The sequence below is a fragment of the Aptenodytes patagonicus genome, chromosome 25, assembly GCF_965638725.1.
Source record: "Aptenodytes patagonicus chromosome 25, bAptPat1.pri.cur, whole genome shotgun sequence".
Taxonomy (NCBI): domain Eukaryota; kingdom Metazoa; phylum Chordata; class Aves; order Sphenisciformes; family Spheniscidae; genus Aptenodytes; species Aptenodytes patagonicus.
The window spans coordinates 1,458,557-1,475,797 of NC_134973.1; the positions used below are offsets into that span (position 1 = coordinate 1,458,557).

The following is a 17,241-nucleotide window of genomic DNA, read 5'->3' on the forward strand; positions in this document are numbered from 1 at the left end:
CTGCTAGCACATTCCCAGCTCTGCATAACACCAGTCTAAACCATTTTTGTCCACTGACCATGGTCGCAGCATTAACAGACTAGCAATAGCTTTAGTTAAATAAGAACAAATTCAAAGATCCTGCAACATCTGCAGGAAACTACAGAAACAGAACCAGGAACATGATCTCAGAATCGTATAAAGGAGCCGGCTGGTTAACTGGAGAAAAGGGCTCTAACAAATACAGTACTTGACAGTACTAGTGTTAATGCAAGACAGCTTTCGCACAGGTTGCTTCAGCAACCACAGGACAAATGTAGACACAAGGTGTTAACATGGATGAGCACTTAACACACTTTAGCAAGGTCTCTCCAAAGAGATGTTCAGAGGAGTGTGGCAAGGCACCTCAAAATATATCCTAAGTATGTGTTTTATCCCTGCTGCATCACAGCCTGCTCTAATCAGCATTTGAGAAGCATAAATCCTGCTACAGGAGTTCAGAAAATTCAGACAGAAGAGGACCCTACCTTGTCCTGAGGAAACCTGGGGGATCATTTTGTCCAGTTGCAAAAAGGGCTTTTGAGAACTACTTGGCCCAGCGCTATCAAGAGATCAAGCAGAAAACTCTGCGATCCAAACCAGCAAAGCATGACCCACCGCAAAACCAGCCTGGCCCAGTGTCAGCCCATACCACACCACAGCAGCAGTTGATATGCACAGAGACACAAAAAAACGCTTCCCCTGGAAGAGGGGAGCGACATCAGATGCTAAACAGGAGCCTCTCTCCAATCAATTCCCTTGCAAAAGCAGCAGCCAGCCTCCAGGTTAGTGCAACGAAGTTGGAGTTAAAACTTGCACTGTGTAAGCAAGTGCAAAACACGTGCCCTCACAGGGGGTGGCCGAAGGCAGCTTGTCCAGGGAAGCAACCTGACCAATTCATATTCGTTGGCAGCAATTAGAAACCTCACTCAGCCTCACAGCCCCACATGCCACAAACTATAAACCTTGTGTCAAAAATAACATTCTCGTGACATGCAAGCTGGAGAAACTCATCCTCTAGAAAGGCAACAGACTTCTGCAGCCACGCTCCTCTCCTCCGCGACCGGCTGGCCTGCAGAGACAGAGGTCACAGCCAAGGAGACCCATCACAACAGGAGCAAATGGCTCCACACTGAGACCACGAACATCTTTATGCAAAAAGACCGTTTGCAAGCAGGACAGATGTCTCCAGTTGTAATGTATCTAGCAAACCTTGCAGAACGAAAGAGCCAGCAGAGCTTACAGTCAATTGTTTTTTTCTCCTCTGCAGTGAAGAGGACCGCGCGACCGGGCTTCTCTGGGTGAGGCATTGGGTAACCATTTTCCTTCAGCTGCTCCTCAGTCATGAGATACTCCTTTAGTCGCCGGTACAAGGCAGCTCCTGCACACAAAGACAATGCTGAAGCCAGATCACTTAAGTAGGGGCTGTTTCTCTTACTGTTTTTTGCTTTATCAAGCCTCCTGGCAGGGAATCCCACTATTTTAAACTTGCTTCCACTGCCTTTGCTCAGGATTGACACAGAAATAGGTGCCAGAGCAGTATTTTTTTACAATCTGGTCATTGGTGCACAAGCTGATTTTTAACCTCTTCAACAACCAGCATAAAGTCTGGAAAACACAGCTGAAACAGAATTCCTCCAAAGGGCCCGTCTTCAGGCCTTTTTGTTACCAAAGTGAGACTTCTCCCATTTTAATGTTTTAAATGCTTTAACTCATAATTTGTAACACAGTCCAAAGAATATCCCTCAAAGGCCACCCACAGCTAACTAAAAAATTCATTGTCAGAAGCTTTCTTCCTGCTGTTGATTTCAGGCTGCTTGTTTCATTTCACAGAATAATTATAACTTCTTGCACTCTGCTCAACATCTCTGCTTTCGCTGCTACGTTAAACCCTTCCAATATTGCTGTGCACCCTTTGATGTTGCTTAGCTGAACTATACAGGCCCTTTTAAGCTTTCTCCATGTCAATTCCTTCTGCTCCGTGGCCTCCCTGTCTCTTCTCTGATCTCCTCAACAATTTGCCTACATCTCTTGGCAACCAAAATACCCATAACCGATTTGAGCCAGCATGAATAATGCTTGTGGCACAACCCTTTGGCTACGATATGACCTTACTATGACATTCGTAAACGTGAAATTGAGCCCTGCAGAGCAGATGGAGATATTTGTAAGTTTGCCGTTTAATCTGACAGGCACATTGTAAAGTACTGCTTCAGGGCAAGAAAGTTAAAGTAAAATCCAGACAGAAATAAAAGCCCAAAAGTCAGTAATACCCAAAACACAAGAGGCAGCTCTGAACAGTTACTGATGCTACATCAAAGCCACGCGAACTACATCAGTGAACTCGCAGCCCAAAGCGGGGAAGCAAGGAAGGCGCTGATCAGTGGCGTAGCATTCACCGAGGGACTCTGCAGCACTGTACTGCCCATAGGAAATAACTCATAACACTGGCCCGCAGGTAAATCACAGCACGTCATGCATCAGCCAGATCCTGCCCTCCCCAGTCACAGCGTTAGACCTCCAGCCATAACCTTACAGGTTACAGCCTCACAGGAGCAGGGTCTTACCTGTTAAATCCTCTGCTCTCAAGCTCCCTGACCGGTTTAGAGTAAAGCTTGTCTTAGCAGCAAGCTTCCCTCCCAGCACAGCTTCATGAGACACCACTTTCTTGTTACTTGTCTCTGCAGCAAGAAGAGGGAAGAAGCGAAACAGGACAGAGATCAGGTACCCAGCTGAGTAAGAGTGACTTCAGTCCTCGAGTTTGGGGCACTACACATCGGCAAAAGGAGGACTGCATTTATGCTCTTCAATTCTTGCTCCGCTCCAGAAATTGGCACATGTAAGGTGGTGGCCTAGCATTTTCATTCCAGTGCTATGGGGAGCTTTCTGTTTGCACTGTCAGCCCACAGCAACTTTTTTTTTAAGGGCAGCAAGGACATTTTTACACTTCCCCTGGAAAGTCTGGTAGTTCTACCTGCTTACTCTGCATAGCAAGCCCTCCTACTGACCAAAAGCAAGAGAGGACTAATCACAGAAGCAACTCGACCCAGCCACATGCTTCACGGTGGCATCACCCACCCACAGCGAGCAGCTTTGTTGTTAGGTCCCTGCAGACCAGACTCCCACGCTGAATCTTTCAACTTCTTTTAGAAAGGAGCTTCAGAGCTCTAGAATATGCTCAGCACATCAGATAATGGCAGATAGGTGCTTTTTACTAATCATTAACTGGCAGCCCTCTCCTAAAGGCCAGCCTCCCAAGTTCAGCTGCTCTGACTAATGGCCATGAAGGTAATGAAGACAGAGGGGAGAAAAGGGAAGAGACCAGGAAAAAAAAAAATTCACAAGAACAGCACAAATTGATTGTTTAATGTACCCTCTCGAGAGCCAATAATGAAATGTCTTAACCCTCTTCGTTTCTCTCTTGAAGCTTAATGTGTGTAACAGATTTCTGTGGTGATGGACGAGTCTATCACTTTGAAGGCATCATGTGAAAGTTACTCCATTAGCGGGGCTTTTCATTTTAAAGAACTTGTGCTAAAAAAAAATCCATGTGGCATTATCTCCATTTAGGTTCAGACAGCCAACAAAGCATTGCAGGACTTGCCTCTTGAAGGCCCATTAAAGCTTGCCAGACTATAAAAAGCTAACTGGAGTTGTTTGCCTTTCAGCATAATGCTTCTGAGAAATGGGTCTGTCTTTTCAACAAGTTTCTCTCCGTGGCTTCTAATCCAAGCAGGGCTCCGATTATTAAACCACAAATGTGGTACGTACTGTTCGTACTGGACGGGGAATTGGGCACTAGGCTTCGGAGCTTCTTTAAGGTGTTCACTGCCACATTCAGGTAGATGTTGCGACTGGTGCTACGTTCATACGCCACCTTCTCTTCTGACAGAGCCTGCAAACAATGCAATTCATTACTACATACTCTCTTTTCCACTACTGCTTTTGGAGTAAAGAAACGTTTGGCTCTTAAAATACAGAATCCAAGTATGACAGGAAAAAAAATTGCCTGTCAAGGAATCGAGTAATAAAGTGGAACATGGCACAAATATATACTCGTTCTGGGGCCTGCTTAGGCGAGTAAGAGAAAAAAAATAATTGTATTTTAAACAAAGTGCTGGAAGAAGCATTTTCGTGTGAAACTTTCCCTGACAGATTAACAAAGCAGTTCTGGAACTGCCTGGGAAAAGCTGTTTTCCCCACTTCAGTGGCACTGCAAGATCTTAACTGGCAAGAAAAGAAAGTTTGGCAAACGGTCACTCCTTGGATGCAACAGGAACATTCCCCCTAGGGAGCTGTGAAGGTGAAATCCCACAAAAGAAATCCTTGTGGCATCTGCTTTGGTCACAAAACACACCACACAATGTCCCGTGTTTACCCAACTAACATTAATGGCCAAAGTTTTCCAATAAAACGCATTACTTTCTCAACTCTGCTTTTGGAAATCCTACTATATTATTCCCTACTGCTAGAAGGCTCCTTAAAGCCTCACAGTTCATAAGCGGCAAGTTTTACCAATGACATCTATCTCAAACACTTACCGCTGCTGAACACTTAGGTTCCAGGAGGTGTTTGCTGCTGTACCAGAGCAAAAGGCCTTTTTGTCCAGCTTGACCATAATGCACATTCCCCTACGTCCCTCTTCCGGGGTTATTAAAAAGATGGTGCATGCTTTCCGAATGAAGGGAAAGATGGGATTTCCTACTGGAAACTCCCCCTGGAATTACATTTTCTGTTGTCCAGTCTGGAATTATTTAATGCCAGTCTCCTCTACAGAACTGTATGTGGATAGGAGAGTTTTCTGGGTTTGCTGCAATTTTAGAAGGTCTTAGCCAAGGCAGAGGATGTTATTCTCTGCTGCAGACTTTATTCATAAGAAACAAGCATCAGTACAGACCTTGTCAAATGCCTCCTGGGAGGAAGAGCAGAATTTCAGGCACTCATCAATGAAGAGATTGAGATATCTTTGACGAATGTTTGTTGGGACTTTAGCACCAAATTCTGTGGGAATAACAGGCCTCTGTAAGCTGGTGCTCTAGAGATGAGACAGAGAGAGAGAGAAAGAGGCTATTCAGGGTTTAAGAAGTATGTTGCTTTGAGACTCTCACATTTCCTGCTACGTTATTAATAGTGGCATGACTTCCTTTCTGAAAATCTGCCCAAAGCTAAACATAACATGCATCATTTTTGGTACTAAAAACACCACTTTAAGCTTTTGTGCCACCTTCAGTATTTGCACTACTTCAAAAAACAACCATGCTTCATTATGCAACTCATCCATGCCAAAGGACTCCCAGTGGCATTAGTCACAACACTACACTTACACATATAAGCATCCCAGACCATGAAAATGATGACGTTTACATTAAGAGATTCAAGATTAGCACGGTACCAAGCACCACGCTTGGACTTGGAGACGTGAACACATGACACCAGTTATGCGCACGACAGACATGGTTTTCTTTTCAGTGCTCTGGCTGTGAAGAGGGAATGGGAGGGCCACTCCCGCCAGGCTAGCAGCCAGCTAAATCATCACGCTTTCTGTGGGATTCCTGTAACTTTACTGCATTGGGTTGTCTTCTTCCTTTTTTAATGCGAATCATGAAAGGATTTCCCCCTTAAATTGAATGACACCATCTTCATGCATAAAAACTGCATGTTGGACCGAGTTATGACCTACCACTGCAGTTTTCCATTTAACACCAGTTTATCCGCCAAATCAACACAATTTGTCTCTTTTTTGGAGAAGAAACCGTATGTTCACCTCTAAACCACCCAATTGTTTTGTCAGTCTTTCTCCATCCCGCCCAAGAGATATCCATAAACCAAACCATCTGCTGCAATCTGTAATAAAAAGAGCTCTACAAAAGATATGAGCATGTTCAAAGGGGAGCAACTGGTCCTACCTCAATGGGAAGCGTGCTCATTTTGCTCATGAGACTTCCACTTTGATGCCCTGTTCAAGGGAATTTGGTCCTTTTCATTACCTATATATATTTTCTCAACTTCTAATATGATACCCTTAAGCACCTCTGTAACACTGGTAAATATTTTATCCTTTCAGTTATTTCTTTTATTTTTAATCAGCTTCAAGTTATATGTTACTATGGTGGCTTTTTGGGTGGGGAAGGAAGAAAATGACTTTTCACTCCTACAGAAATAATCAGAGTATGTTATGACATATCTTGACACAAGGTATCATCAATAAAGGTATCTTTAATCAAGTCCTGGCACTAACCACATTCCTTGCCATCCACACCAGCAAACAGCTTCTTATGCCATCCACATGCTGCTACATGAGGAACTCTATTCTGAATTGTCTTAGCAAGTAAGATGTTTCCCAGTGCCCATGGGGAAAGGAGGGACTCCTTTGCTAAGGAACTCATAGCAAAAGTACCCAAATGCTGGGCAGGTATCCCAGGAGGGGGGGGGGGGGGAGAGAGAGAGAGGTTTTTTCCCCAAATATTAACAGCAGCATGAAGTTTAAATGATCACATTTTAACTATATAGGTCACTGTGGGACATTATTCATAACCACCTTCTTCAGTACGGCCCACAAAGCCCAGGAAGGGCATTAATCCAGCCATGCCTTTTGAACACGAGAGGCTCCAGGTCCCTGACACAAAGAGCTACACACCTAGCCAGACAGCACAACAGACGACTCAAACTGAAGATGAGCGATCAATATTCAAAGAGATCAGAGCAGCACTTAAGTATTTCTATCTTTTTAAGCTCCTACCCCTCAAGTGTTTAATTTTTTATACAATGCTATCGAGGAAAACCACAGGAAGAAACAAACCCATTTAATCAACCTAATCAAAACACCGCTCTTCAGAGAGTGCTAAGTTTGGAGCAGCATGGTTAAACATAGCACCCTCAATGGGGAATGACCAGAAAGATTTCAAATTTCTCTTACCTGTAAGGAGGGAACATGTGCTATCCTTTTCGGCACGATGGTGCTGGTGGTCTTTGAAGCCATCCCAGCTAAGGTGCAAGCCTTCAGAGAAAGGGTGGGTGCTTCAGAGTCATTGGAAGGTGTGACACTCCTGCCAGCAACAGTCGTCTTACTACTCACGAGGCCTGCAAGAAACAGAAAACGTATTTAGGTAGAAATCCTACCACTGAACTTCAAGTTGACAGAATGAACTTACTATAAAAGGCCCATGCTGCAAGATGTGATTTTTTTTGAATGGAAGCCTCAAAGGGATACAAATTGGGTAATTTTACCACCTTCCAGGCAAGGATGAAGGAACCTTCTGCCAGGAAACGTGCCTCATTTCTGTTTGTTTTGGGGTAACTGAGTCAGCAGAGTTTAAAGAGGTAACCCTGTCAGCTACAATGCACTAACTGCCCATCACGTCAGCTCTGAGTCCTTCCAGCTACAAAGGGATACCAATGAGCATTAATTAGTACTTCCCTCCTGTTCGTGCCACCGCTGAAGGCTTGAATGGAAGAGCAAATGAGAAGCAAACGCGCTCCAAGGAAGAAACAGAAAAAGAACAGGCTGAAGTGAGGGAGGCTGGGGGAGACAGACGGGGGAACGGGGCTGTACGTCTGGTCTGTTGCTTTTCAGAACAGGATGGAATTTCTGAGGGGAAAGACCTTCCACTGGTCACTATCAGTGAAGATTCAAGTCACGGTCAATGCTACACATCTCCTGATAGTTTCACATCTGCTTGGGAGAAGTTTAAACAGAAGGCAGTGTCTTTTAACAGGGGGGAGGACAGGACAGCGATCACAAATAACACTGCTGGCTTACTTTGTTTGGCTGCTGTGGAAAGGGCTACATTTGGCACGTGAGCAATCCTCTTCTTTTCTCCTGGCAAAGAAAGAGAGGCCTTTTGAACGGCCACAGCCAGCTGTGCCGCCTGCTGCTGAGCCAGCTGGATCCTCTGGTAACAGACCTCCTGAGCGGTGGGGGGACGGTACGGCCGGATTACAGGCTTGCTCGGGACCTCTGCCTGCACAGACAAAAAGTTTTAGAGCCAGCATGCTCACCTGCTCAATCCCCACCCTCTGGCTTCCATTCACCCAAGAAAGGTCTCTTTTCCTCAACCCCTCTCTGTTAGCAAATAGAGGTTTTTGAGAGGAGAAGATCCCAACCGTCTTCCAGAACAAAATATTTAGTCACCCGCTAAAAAACATGACATTAATGATTCACCCCCAGGCAAGGCCTCCCAGCACTCTGGCATGTTCCTAAATTGGTAGGTGGCATTTGAACTGCTTGTTTAATGGCATGATGTTCCCCATCACCTGTGCCTAACCCACTTCTGGACTCTGTCAATACTCAGCTCTACAGTCTTGCACTAGAAAATGAAGCTAGCCCCATGCTGCCTACTGCATGTTTCTTTTGTTTATATTGCAATGAAAAAGCGATCAACTATTCTCCATTCCCCTTTGCTACACGATGCTGAGTTTTACAGCTCTCTCCCTCTCTGTCTCTCCCATGCTGAAGAACCAGTGCCACCTACCCTTGCATTACACCAGCTCCCCACCTCTCAGCAGCCTTGTTTCAGGTCTCTAGTTCCTGTAACTACTTAAAAGTCTCACATATATGTATTTATGGGATTAGAGCATTACATAAACTGAGCTCTGAATTTTAAATGGGCTCTGCCCCTGCCTACTTCTGGAGGCATTTCACTGCTTCAGCCCTTACTAGCACAAACAAGTTACACATGCGTTTTCTTTGCTGTCCAAATTTAGGTTGCAGGAAAGGTGCCAGAAATTATGTCAGCAAAGAGGGAAGTTTTCTAGCAGCAGAAGTACAAGAGAAGCAGCAGTAGTACAAACTTCTCCACACTACTTAATAACCTTTGAAATCTGAGAAACAGGCCTTCCCTCCTGAAATTTCTTCAGAGAAGGGTGCGCTCGCACAGCCCATGTGTAACATGGCGTTTCCGAGACCGCAAATTGGGGGCAAGCTGGCACCTCCTGCATTCCTGGTGTCTGATGCTGACACCAGCTTCTGGATACCAAACTGAGTGCAGTCAGCCATCAAATTATAATTACAGACTTCCGAGCAGGACAGGACACTAATTTTCTGCCTCACCTTCAATTCCTTTGGTCCATCATTTCCCCCGGCAACTAAACTAGAACTCAGCTCCCTCCCCTTCTGCTTGCTCAGTCCTTGAGCTATGAATCACAAGCAAGACTGAGCAAATACTCGACTTGGAGGGACACAGCAAAGCACGAGCCTCAACTCTGCACATAAAAGCAGCAGTTCAGGTCTCACGGCACCTCCTGAACAGACTTGGCAGCAGCGCCGAGCTGAGATACTCCAGGGAACGCACGTCCCGGTGTGTGCTCACGGCAGCTGCTGCTGAGCACATCAGATCGGTTCTGTTTGCCCATGCAATGGCTGTGCTGGGGCTCACATCTTTGGAAAGCATTTTGGGATCAGCTGTCACATTAAGAGAATGTATTTAAAGATTTGTACATGTCTAAAAGGCACCTATTTACAATAAATATTTGAGTTAATGAATTTCCAACCCATTTGCTTCAGTCTCTTATCTCTTCACTTTGGAAGAAAGGGCCCTTATCAAAACACATGAACTGGCTGAAGATATGTAGTTAAGTAAAATGCATTGTATTGACCTCAGGGCTTCAAATTATTAAAAGCAAAGAAACCCTTTCCATACAGAGAGGAAAGGAAGAACAATTAATTTGGACTACCCAGCTCAAATCAGTGTGTAAGTCTCCACTCTTATCATGCTGGAACATAAAACTGACTAATCTGTGCTCAGCACCTGGAGGGAAACACATTAAACCCTCAGAGAAAACATGAATTAAAATCCCAGTGAGAAAGAAATAAAAAAATCAGAATGTCTTCCTTGCCTTTTTTTTTTTTAATTCTTCTCCTCTGTATTTAAAGTATTTTCACAATTTTGAAAGAAGAGTATCAAACAAGATACTGTTGATGTCTTGGCTGATTCAGAACAGATATAAAGTAATGGTTTTAAACACCTGACAAAATTCCTACAGCTATCTTTTAGGTCCACAAGACAAATGAAAGTACCATCAGACACAGACTGACCTTGTGTCTAGCTAATTTTTATCTAAGTGATTGAATGAAGCTATACTGTAGAAAAATGAACATCTCAATCTATCCCAAGGAGTTCAAGGTGCAGAATCCACTTACTCTTCCACAGCTTACCCTTGGTTTTACAAAAGTTCATTACAGTTTTGCTGCCATTTGTAAAAGATGCCTAAACACGTTTTTCAGAAATCAGAAAGGGGAGGAAAGAAATCTGACACAGACGGATTCCAGCACAAACAACTCGTATGCTGCTGCCTGAACCTGGGACTGCATCATTTTCCAGTGTCATAACAGGACAGAAAATCCTCACTTTAAAGAATCTAAACTTTTGCTTCTAAGAGCTGCACTTACATTTCCTTGTTTGACAAGATGAGAGATCCTTCTTTTTTGGCCAGGAAACAAGGTAGTTAAATTATCTTCTGTCTTTTCTTCATTTCCTTCCTCTTTGGATAGCTGGAAAACAAAAGAACAAGCTTCCAAAACTGAATAGACTTGAAGATCCCTCTCAATGAGGAGATCTGAAAAGTCTCTTTTTGGGTTAACAGAAAGTCCTTGCAGGTGGCAGGTGAGAACAACACGTGGTCAGCTGCTGAACTACTAAAACAAACCTTGCTTTGAACCCAAGAGCCACCAACGAAGCCAGCGAACAGCAGCATTACAGTTCCCACCCAAGCAGTCACTCCACGAGTGCACTGCTGTGCACTTGGCAGCACTGGCATGATTCAGGACAGCCCCTCCCTGCCACGAGAGACTTGAACACCCTTCTCCTGCCAGCCGCTCACACACCTCACACCTTTCATGGCATTCTTAAAATCCAGGGGGGTTTGGGTTGGGTTTTTTTGGTAAGAATTTGGGAGCTGACTCATTTCTGCTCTTGCATAACGTGCTGCCAGAGCAGGTCCTGAAAACCTGCTCGACGCCAAACCACGGTGCCCCCACTCCACGTTTAGGGAAACGTTTCTCTGCAGTTTTATCCACAGCCGTGTCTGCAGAAAGACTGTGGTGACAAATCCCCAGGTCACACACTTGTACGGCCAGAAACCCAGGAAGAAGTAACAGCACCTCCCCAGCTAAAGCTACTTCTGAGCTAACATCTCAGACTTGCTGCCAGGGGGGCAGGGGAACCACTTTAAAACCTTCTTTGAATTTGACTCGGCTGTTCATTTATACAAAACCCACTTCACAAGTTTATTTTTCAAAACTCTAGCTGCTCTCCAGTCAATCTTGCTTTCAGTTTTCCAACACAATCCCTGGCAAAGCTCTGAGCAAAGACAAACCTGACGATCTCTTAGAAATTCAGCGACAGAGCTGAAGGCTGGATTTGGGGATAAGCTTAGACTCCACTTAGGCTGAGCTTGTGTTCATCACCACAAGGGCATTCTGGATGAGCACTTCACACTGAATCACTTCGCTCTCTAGGCACTCAGTAAGTCTGTTAATTCAGTTACATCCCTAATAAACTCTCTCACAAAGTGATCCTTCCTGGTGGAAACGTACCGCACTGCCCACATGTACCTTCCCTCCGGACTAGCACATTGCTGAGACCAAACCACACAAGCTCCATCTACAAAATCATTCCATAAACAAAAAAATTCCCCGTGACCAATCCCACCTGCCAGAAACGCAGCGGGGAAGCAAGTACCTACTTACAAACACCCACCTCGCAAAAAAAGGACCCCTCAGCTGCAATGCTTGTTCCTCCCTTTCCAAAACAGGGGGAAATTAAAATTTGAGTGCAGGGATATAAGGTAAAGCACGTGCAAAGGAAACACACGTGGCTGCTGACAGCTGATCATTGCCACTCCATGCCAGAATTAACTGTTTGCAGTGAGTGGAAGGCCCTGGTTCAGCACTTTCTGAATTCAGTCCATTTTGAATCATTCCGTATTTGGAAAGCTCTAAATGGATTAATATTTCCCACTACAGATTGCATGCCCTTATACTGTTTTCACTTAAACCAGGCAATTTGAAGAAACAAAGCCAAAAATAACGCGCTCATTCCTAGCTGGGAATTACACTAAACACTGAAGACAGCAAGCTGAATTTTAAACAAGCAAAATCAAGTAATGCTTAATAGTTCAGAAGAAAATCATTACACACAACTGCTTTATATAGTTTCTTCTACCAAGGCATTTCATACAAGTGTAAAAAAGGTCTTTACTTGTCAGCAACACAGACTTCTCTCAGAAAGATCGGGGACATTATTGCAACAGAGTGTTCAGCAAAAAGCGTTAATAGTCCAGCTATCCTTTTCAAAAGATGAGGTCTCCTCCCCACGCTGCAGATCTCAGCTCACTTTGTCCTCCACACACAGACGGTCATGAATGGAAGAATTTTGTTCACGGCCACTTCACCCACCCAACTAACAAATGCCTGAAAACCAGCACCAATTCCTGATGCCACTTTTAGAATAAAAGTCAACAAACAACCAGGAGAAATTGGCTTTCCACCATGCAGTCACGTGGTTCCTGCTGCATTCGCCCTGCCCCTCCTTCAGATCAATAATCCCAGAGGGAGTCTTGCTGTGTTTGAAGGGGCCTAAACTGGACCACACTGGAAGCCCTGATGGAGTCCCAGTACCTCCATTATCTTTTGGACACAGGACAGCTGCAGCTGAAGCCACTCAGTAATTCCTTGGATAGATGCACTCGGCCTTTGGCACCCTCTGTCCCCCCGCGCACAGAGGGCACCTGATTTTGTCACTTTGCCCCACACTAAGCCCCCCAGGTAATACGGCTGGCTCAGCGACCCCGGTACCTCTGCACTGCAGTCAGATGTGCCAGACAGACAGCGCTAGAGACAGGTTTGGGGCGTTTTCTCAGTGTTGCCAAATTTGTCACCTTTTTCTTTTTTTAAAGCTCTTCCCAATCCAATCCGCTGAACACCTGCTCTGTACGCAAGCAAAATCATCCCAACCAGAAAACCTGGGCGTGCTGGGTTGGACAGCAAGTCAAACAATCCTGCCCATGCACAGGCAGCCGCTCCCGGGATCGAGGGTTTGCTCTTGCTGCCCAGTCGAACTCGGATGTCAGAAGATGAAGGACGAGTTTTGTCTGTTCCTACTTCCCTGCCTCAGAGGCTGTCAGAGGATCACTGCCAGCAGCTGCTTTCTAGCCTTTTACACTTGCTCCGTTCTGTTTTAATCTTGGAAAATGAGCTTCTTGCATCCTCTGGGGACCACCTCACAGTCACTGGCAGAAGCCTTTTTATGTAAATGCTGTCTTTTTACCTCCTTATTCTGAAACCCCTCGTACCTTTTGAAGAAATTTTACCCTCCATTTCTTATTTGCACCACCTACAAGATATCCAGAGATCCTCGTAAAATATCTGCAGTATGCATTTAAAATAGAAAACAGTAATTTGGGGAGTCTCCAAAGCGTTCAGTGCCAACTACATCGACTTACACCAACACATTGTCCTGGTTCTACCTGCCACCACGTTCCGTAAACTATGCTGCAACAAGAAGGCATCGCCCAGATTAGCAAACTTAGATTAGCTTTGAAACACACACAACATACTCTCTGAAGCCTTTTCTCCAGTCATCCAGGCCACCATGGTTCTTAGGCCAGATGGAGACAGAAGTAACTGATAACCCTGAAAGCTAAAGGCCTTCCACACAAAATGTAATTGAATCCTTACATTTCACAGCAGCTTTCAATCCAGGAGGTAAATTCAAGTGCAAACTCTTCAAAGCACTCAGTCATGACAAGGACGAGATTCTTCCAACATATGGAGTCCCCCTCTGTAGCCCTCTTCAGCTACTTGAAATAAGCAACACCACTAAACTAAACCAGAATCCTTTCACATTTAGATGTGAGAGAACCAACCAACCAAACCAGCATTACCTGTTTCCCCAGCCTTCCCTTGTCTTCAGTTTTCACATCTGTAGATTCATTAAAAATCCTGAGACACTCTTCCATTGGATCTGACTCAAAGTCCAAGTCTTTCTCAAGGATGGAATAATCAATGTCATCAGATGTTGAGGAAGATGACGACGACTTTGACAATTTAGAGCGCTTCACTTTCTTTGTCCCTTCATTTTCATTCTCAGAGTCTGAACCACAGTCATCAACATCTGAGTCTGAGCTCACGCCAAGTAACGTGGATGGTAAAGGCCGGCCTTTGTCATCATCATCTCCACTCTCATCGCCAAACAGGTCAACATGACTCAAACTCTGCTGCTTCCGACCCTTCTTTGGATCTCCTTTTTCTGTAGAACTGACCTTTTCTTTCTTTCGCTCCAGTGCTGGAGTCTTGGTCCCCTTCTCTTTGTTTTTACGATCACAGGTTTCCTTACCATTTTTCACGTCAGCTGTTTTCAGCTTGGAGTCTTTCTTGCTGCTCCCCAGCTTCTCCATACTAGAGCCTTTGATGACACCCTCACTCTTGCTTTTCCCTGAACTACTGCTGATGGACTTGGATTTTTCTTTCTTAAGCCCATCCACTTTTTCTGACTTTTGTTTTTCAGGTTTCTTTAAACTCACATCGGTTTTCACTTTGACACTTTTATCTTTGCAGTTTTTCTCTTCGTTCTTGGTTTTTAATTTGTCTTCTTTCTTGAGCACTTTGTCTTTTTCTGTATTTTTACTTTTCTCCTTCTTACCAACCTCATTGAGGCTAGGTGTTTTACTAACATCCGATTTCTTCCTTTTCATTTTGTCTTTTGAGTCTTTGTTTTTATTTTCAATTTCCTGGTCGTTTTTACCAGAACATAATTTTGCTGCTTTTGCATTCTTGTCTGGTAAGTTTTTAGAAAGACTTTTCTGTGAACTTGGAAGGTCTTCCACGCCATATTGTGCTGCCGCTTCTTTGCTAACCTGGGAAGCAAAGTCATCCAGTTTGGTGCTCTGCTCTTTGTTGGATAACCCATCATTTGATTCACTTTCAGAACCAGCTTTTGATTGTGAACTAACGGAAGTTGGCTTATATTCCACATCAGCCTCATCTTCAGAGGAAGAGAACCTGGCACACACTTCATAGTCATCGGGTACTTCACAGAGCTTCTTTCGCGATGGAGAATAAGATTCGTCATAACTAGACACCCTACCCCTTTTAGACCCCTTTGGCTCCTTTGTTGTGGCTTTGCTCAAAAGCCTGGCTGAGTAATTTGAAAGTGGGTCATATTCCAAGTCTGTGGAAGGCTTAGAGTCATCAATCACATATTTATTGTTAGTGACAGTGCTACTGTATTTTTTATTCTGTACTACAGCCTTGGGAACATATTCCAGTGAGCTACCTTTAGATCGGGAAGTATCCAAAGTGTATTTACTTGACCGGCTAGCAGCAGCGAGAGGAGTAGGGTTGTAGTCCGAGTTATTATTAAAGTTGTAGCTACCTGGATTATATTCTAAGGAGGTAAATGAATCGTTTTGTGTCCCAACAGCTGATACAGGCGTATTCGAAATGAGCGAGGAGGCCTCTGAAGCACTGAACTCCTTTGTCGTTTCTAGCAGCTCCTCATACTTTTTCTGCTCTCTCTCAACTTCATTTTTGACTGCCTCAATGGCCTTGTTGACCAGCTCCAGCTCCAGAATACCGGGTGTCACATCTGTAATGTCAGCCAGAGCACCATCCTCCGCCTCCAGCGAGGGCCTTGGAAGCTCTGGATTGTAGGGATCATAGCCTCGTTCTGTAAAAGAGAAGGAAAAAATAATTTACTGCCAGCAATTTAGGTGAAATTTTCTTTGGAGTAAAATTTAAAGAAGGTCTTTTTAAGGTCTGCTCTTATCAAAACCCAATACTGAAAGACTACCAAAAGCCACGCTCTCGGCACCACAGAATAGACGTTTGATACCAAAAGCCACCAGTGACACACTGGCCAGCGGCAGCTGTGTGGCTAGACTAGATTTTACAAACTATTCCTGGGCCTTAAGGACTAAAGATCTATTAACAAAGTGCTTTTATTACTCATGGAAAAGCTCTATAAATTAAATATTCTTCCAGGCACCAAAGAATAATCACTGTATTAGGAGCAAGAGAAGCTGAGTATGCACAGAATTATCTGCTTAATTCAATGAAGCGACCAAGGGAGGAAAGAGGATTCCAGTACAAAAAACTGTGGATTAGGTTCTCATTTATCAATGCCAATGCCTACAGCCCACCGCAAGCCTCCAATATTCCTCAAAGCTCAGTATTTCTCACAGCAGCTGCAGGAAAACCAGTCTTATTTGGACTGACAAACTGAGCGCTGCTAATACGAAAAAACTACAGGTCCAAAGGCAACACAACTCAACCACACAGAACAACCACCAAGCCAGGAACATTAAACACCCAGAACATTTCTCTTTCCTGACATTTGTCTTTTCAGACAAGTCCCTTGGGTGGCCTCTCTTACACAGGCATTTCTCGAACTACGAACAGAGGATACGCTGTGACCACGCAGCGCGGCTCTTCTGACCACAGCTCTGCAGAAGAGCTTTTAGTGGGTGATGGTCCACCCTATGGAACAATACGGAAAGGCTAAAGCAACGCATCCAAGGGACAGCTTGCAACTGGAGAGTCCATTAAAGCTCATCGTGTAACGTTCATCTTGAAAAGGACATGGCAGCAGTTGTCACAAGTATAAACACTCTCTACTTTCTGCCACGGTGTTCCAAACTCTCCCACCCACCTTTCCAACTCATGGTGAAAAGGAAGGTAGAAGGACATGCTTCACGCACGTGTGCAGAGTGACAGGCAACCTGCTTGCCAAAGAACAGGCAGGAAAACAACTTCACCTTGAAAAATTAGACTGGTAATAGAGGAACTCAGCAATAAAGATGACTGCATTTAGCAAGCTAACAGAGCTACAGGTAAGTTAATGGCTGCTTTTTTACTTTGAACAGTTTTCAATCCTTGTTTTACCACAGTGTCTCTGGATGCTGCTGTTCCAGAGGAACTTTTTGTTCTTTCCTAGAAGAATAGTAGTAAAACTGGCTTTCCAACATGAATATGTAGAAGGACAAAACAATAAGCAGAGACATAAAACATAGCAAAAAACCCAACCTCTCAGGCCTAACAGGTATGAGAGGATTTCTTAGCCAGAAACGAACAGTGCTTACAGGAGTCATTTCTACCATTCTCACAAGACTGAGTTTTTTCTTGGATTTTTTTTTTTTTTTTTGGAGAAGATCCACGAATGCACAGCTCCCTTTGGTAATAAGAAAAGAACCTGTCTAGCAGTTGGCAGAACTAGCCTCCAAGCAAGC

The 17,241-nt window shown here is 44.3% G+C and overlaps 1 protein-coding gene across 1 annotated transcript in view; it reads right to left on the minus strand.

Annotated features, from left to right (window-relative positions):
• Positions 1 to 17,241, minus strand: part of REXO1 (RNA exonuclease 1 homolog) — a 41,621-nt gene that overhangs the window by 12,442 nt on the left and 11,938 nt on the right. The window contains exons 2-9 of the mRNA XM_076359640.1: positions 13,900 to 15,683; positions 10,406 to 10,507; positions 7,778 to 7,979; positions 6,935 to 7,098; positions 4,916 to 5,053; positions 3,790 to 3,913; positions 2,586 to 2,699; positions 1,262 to 1,399 (exon numbers count right to left, since the gene is read on the minus strand). Of these exons, the coding sequence (XP_076215755.1) occupies positions 1,262 to 1,399; positions 2,586 to 2,699; positions 3,790 to 3,913; positions 4,916 to 5,053; positions 6,935 to 7,098; positions 7,778 to 7,979; positions 10,406 to 10,507; positions 13,900 to 15,683 (2,766 nt within the window). The remainder of the gene's footprint in view (positions 1 to 1,261; positions 1,400 to 2,585; positions 2,700 to 3,789; positions 3,914 to 4,915; positions 5,054 to 6,934; positions 7,099 to 7,777; positions 7,980 to 10,405; positions 10,508 to 13,899; positions 15,684 to 17,241) is intronic.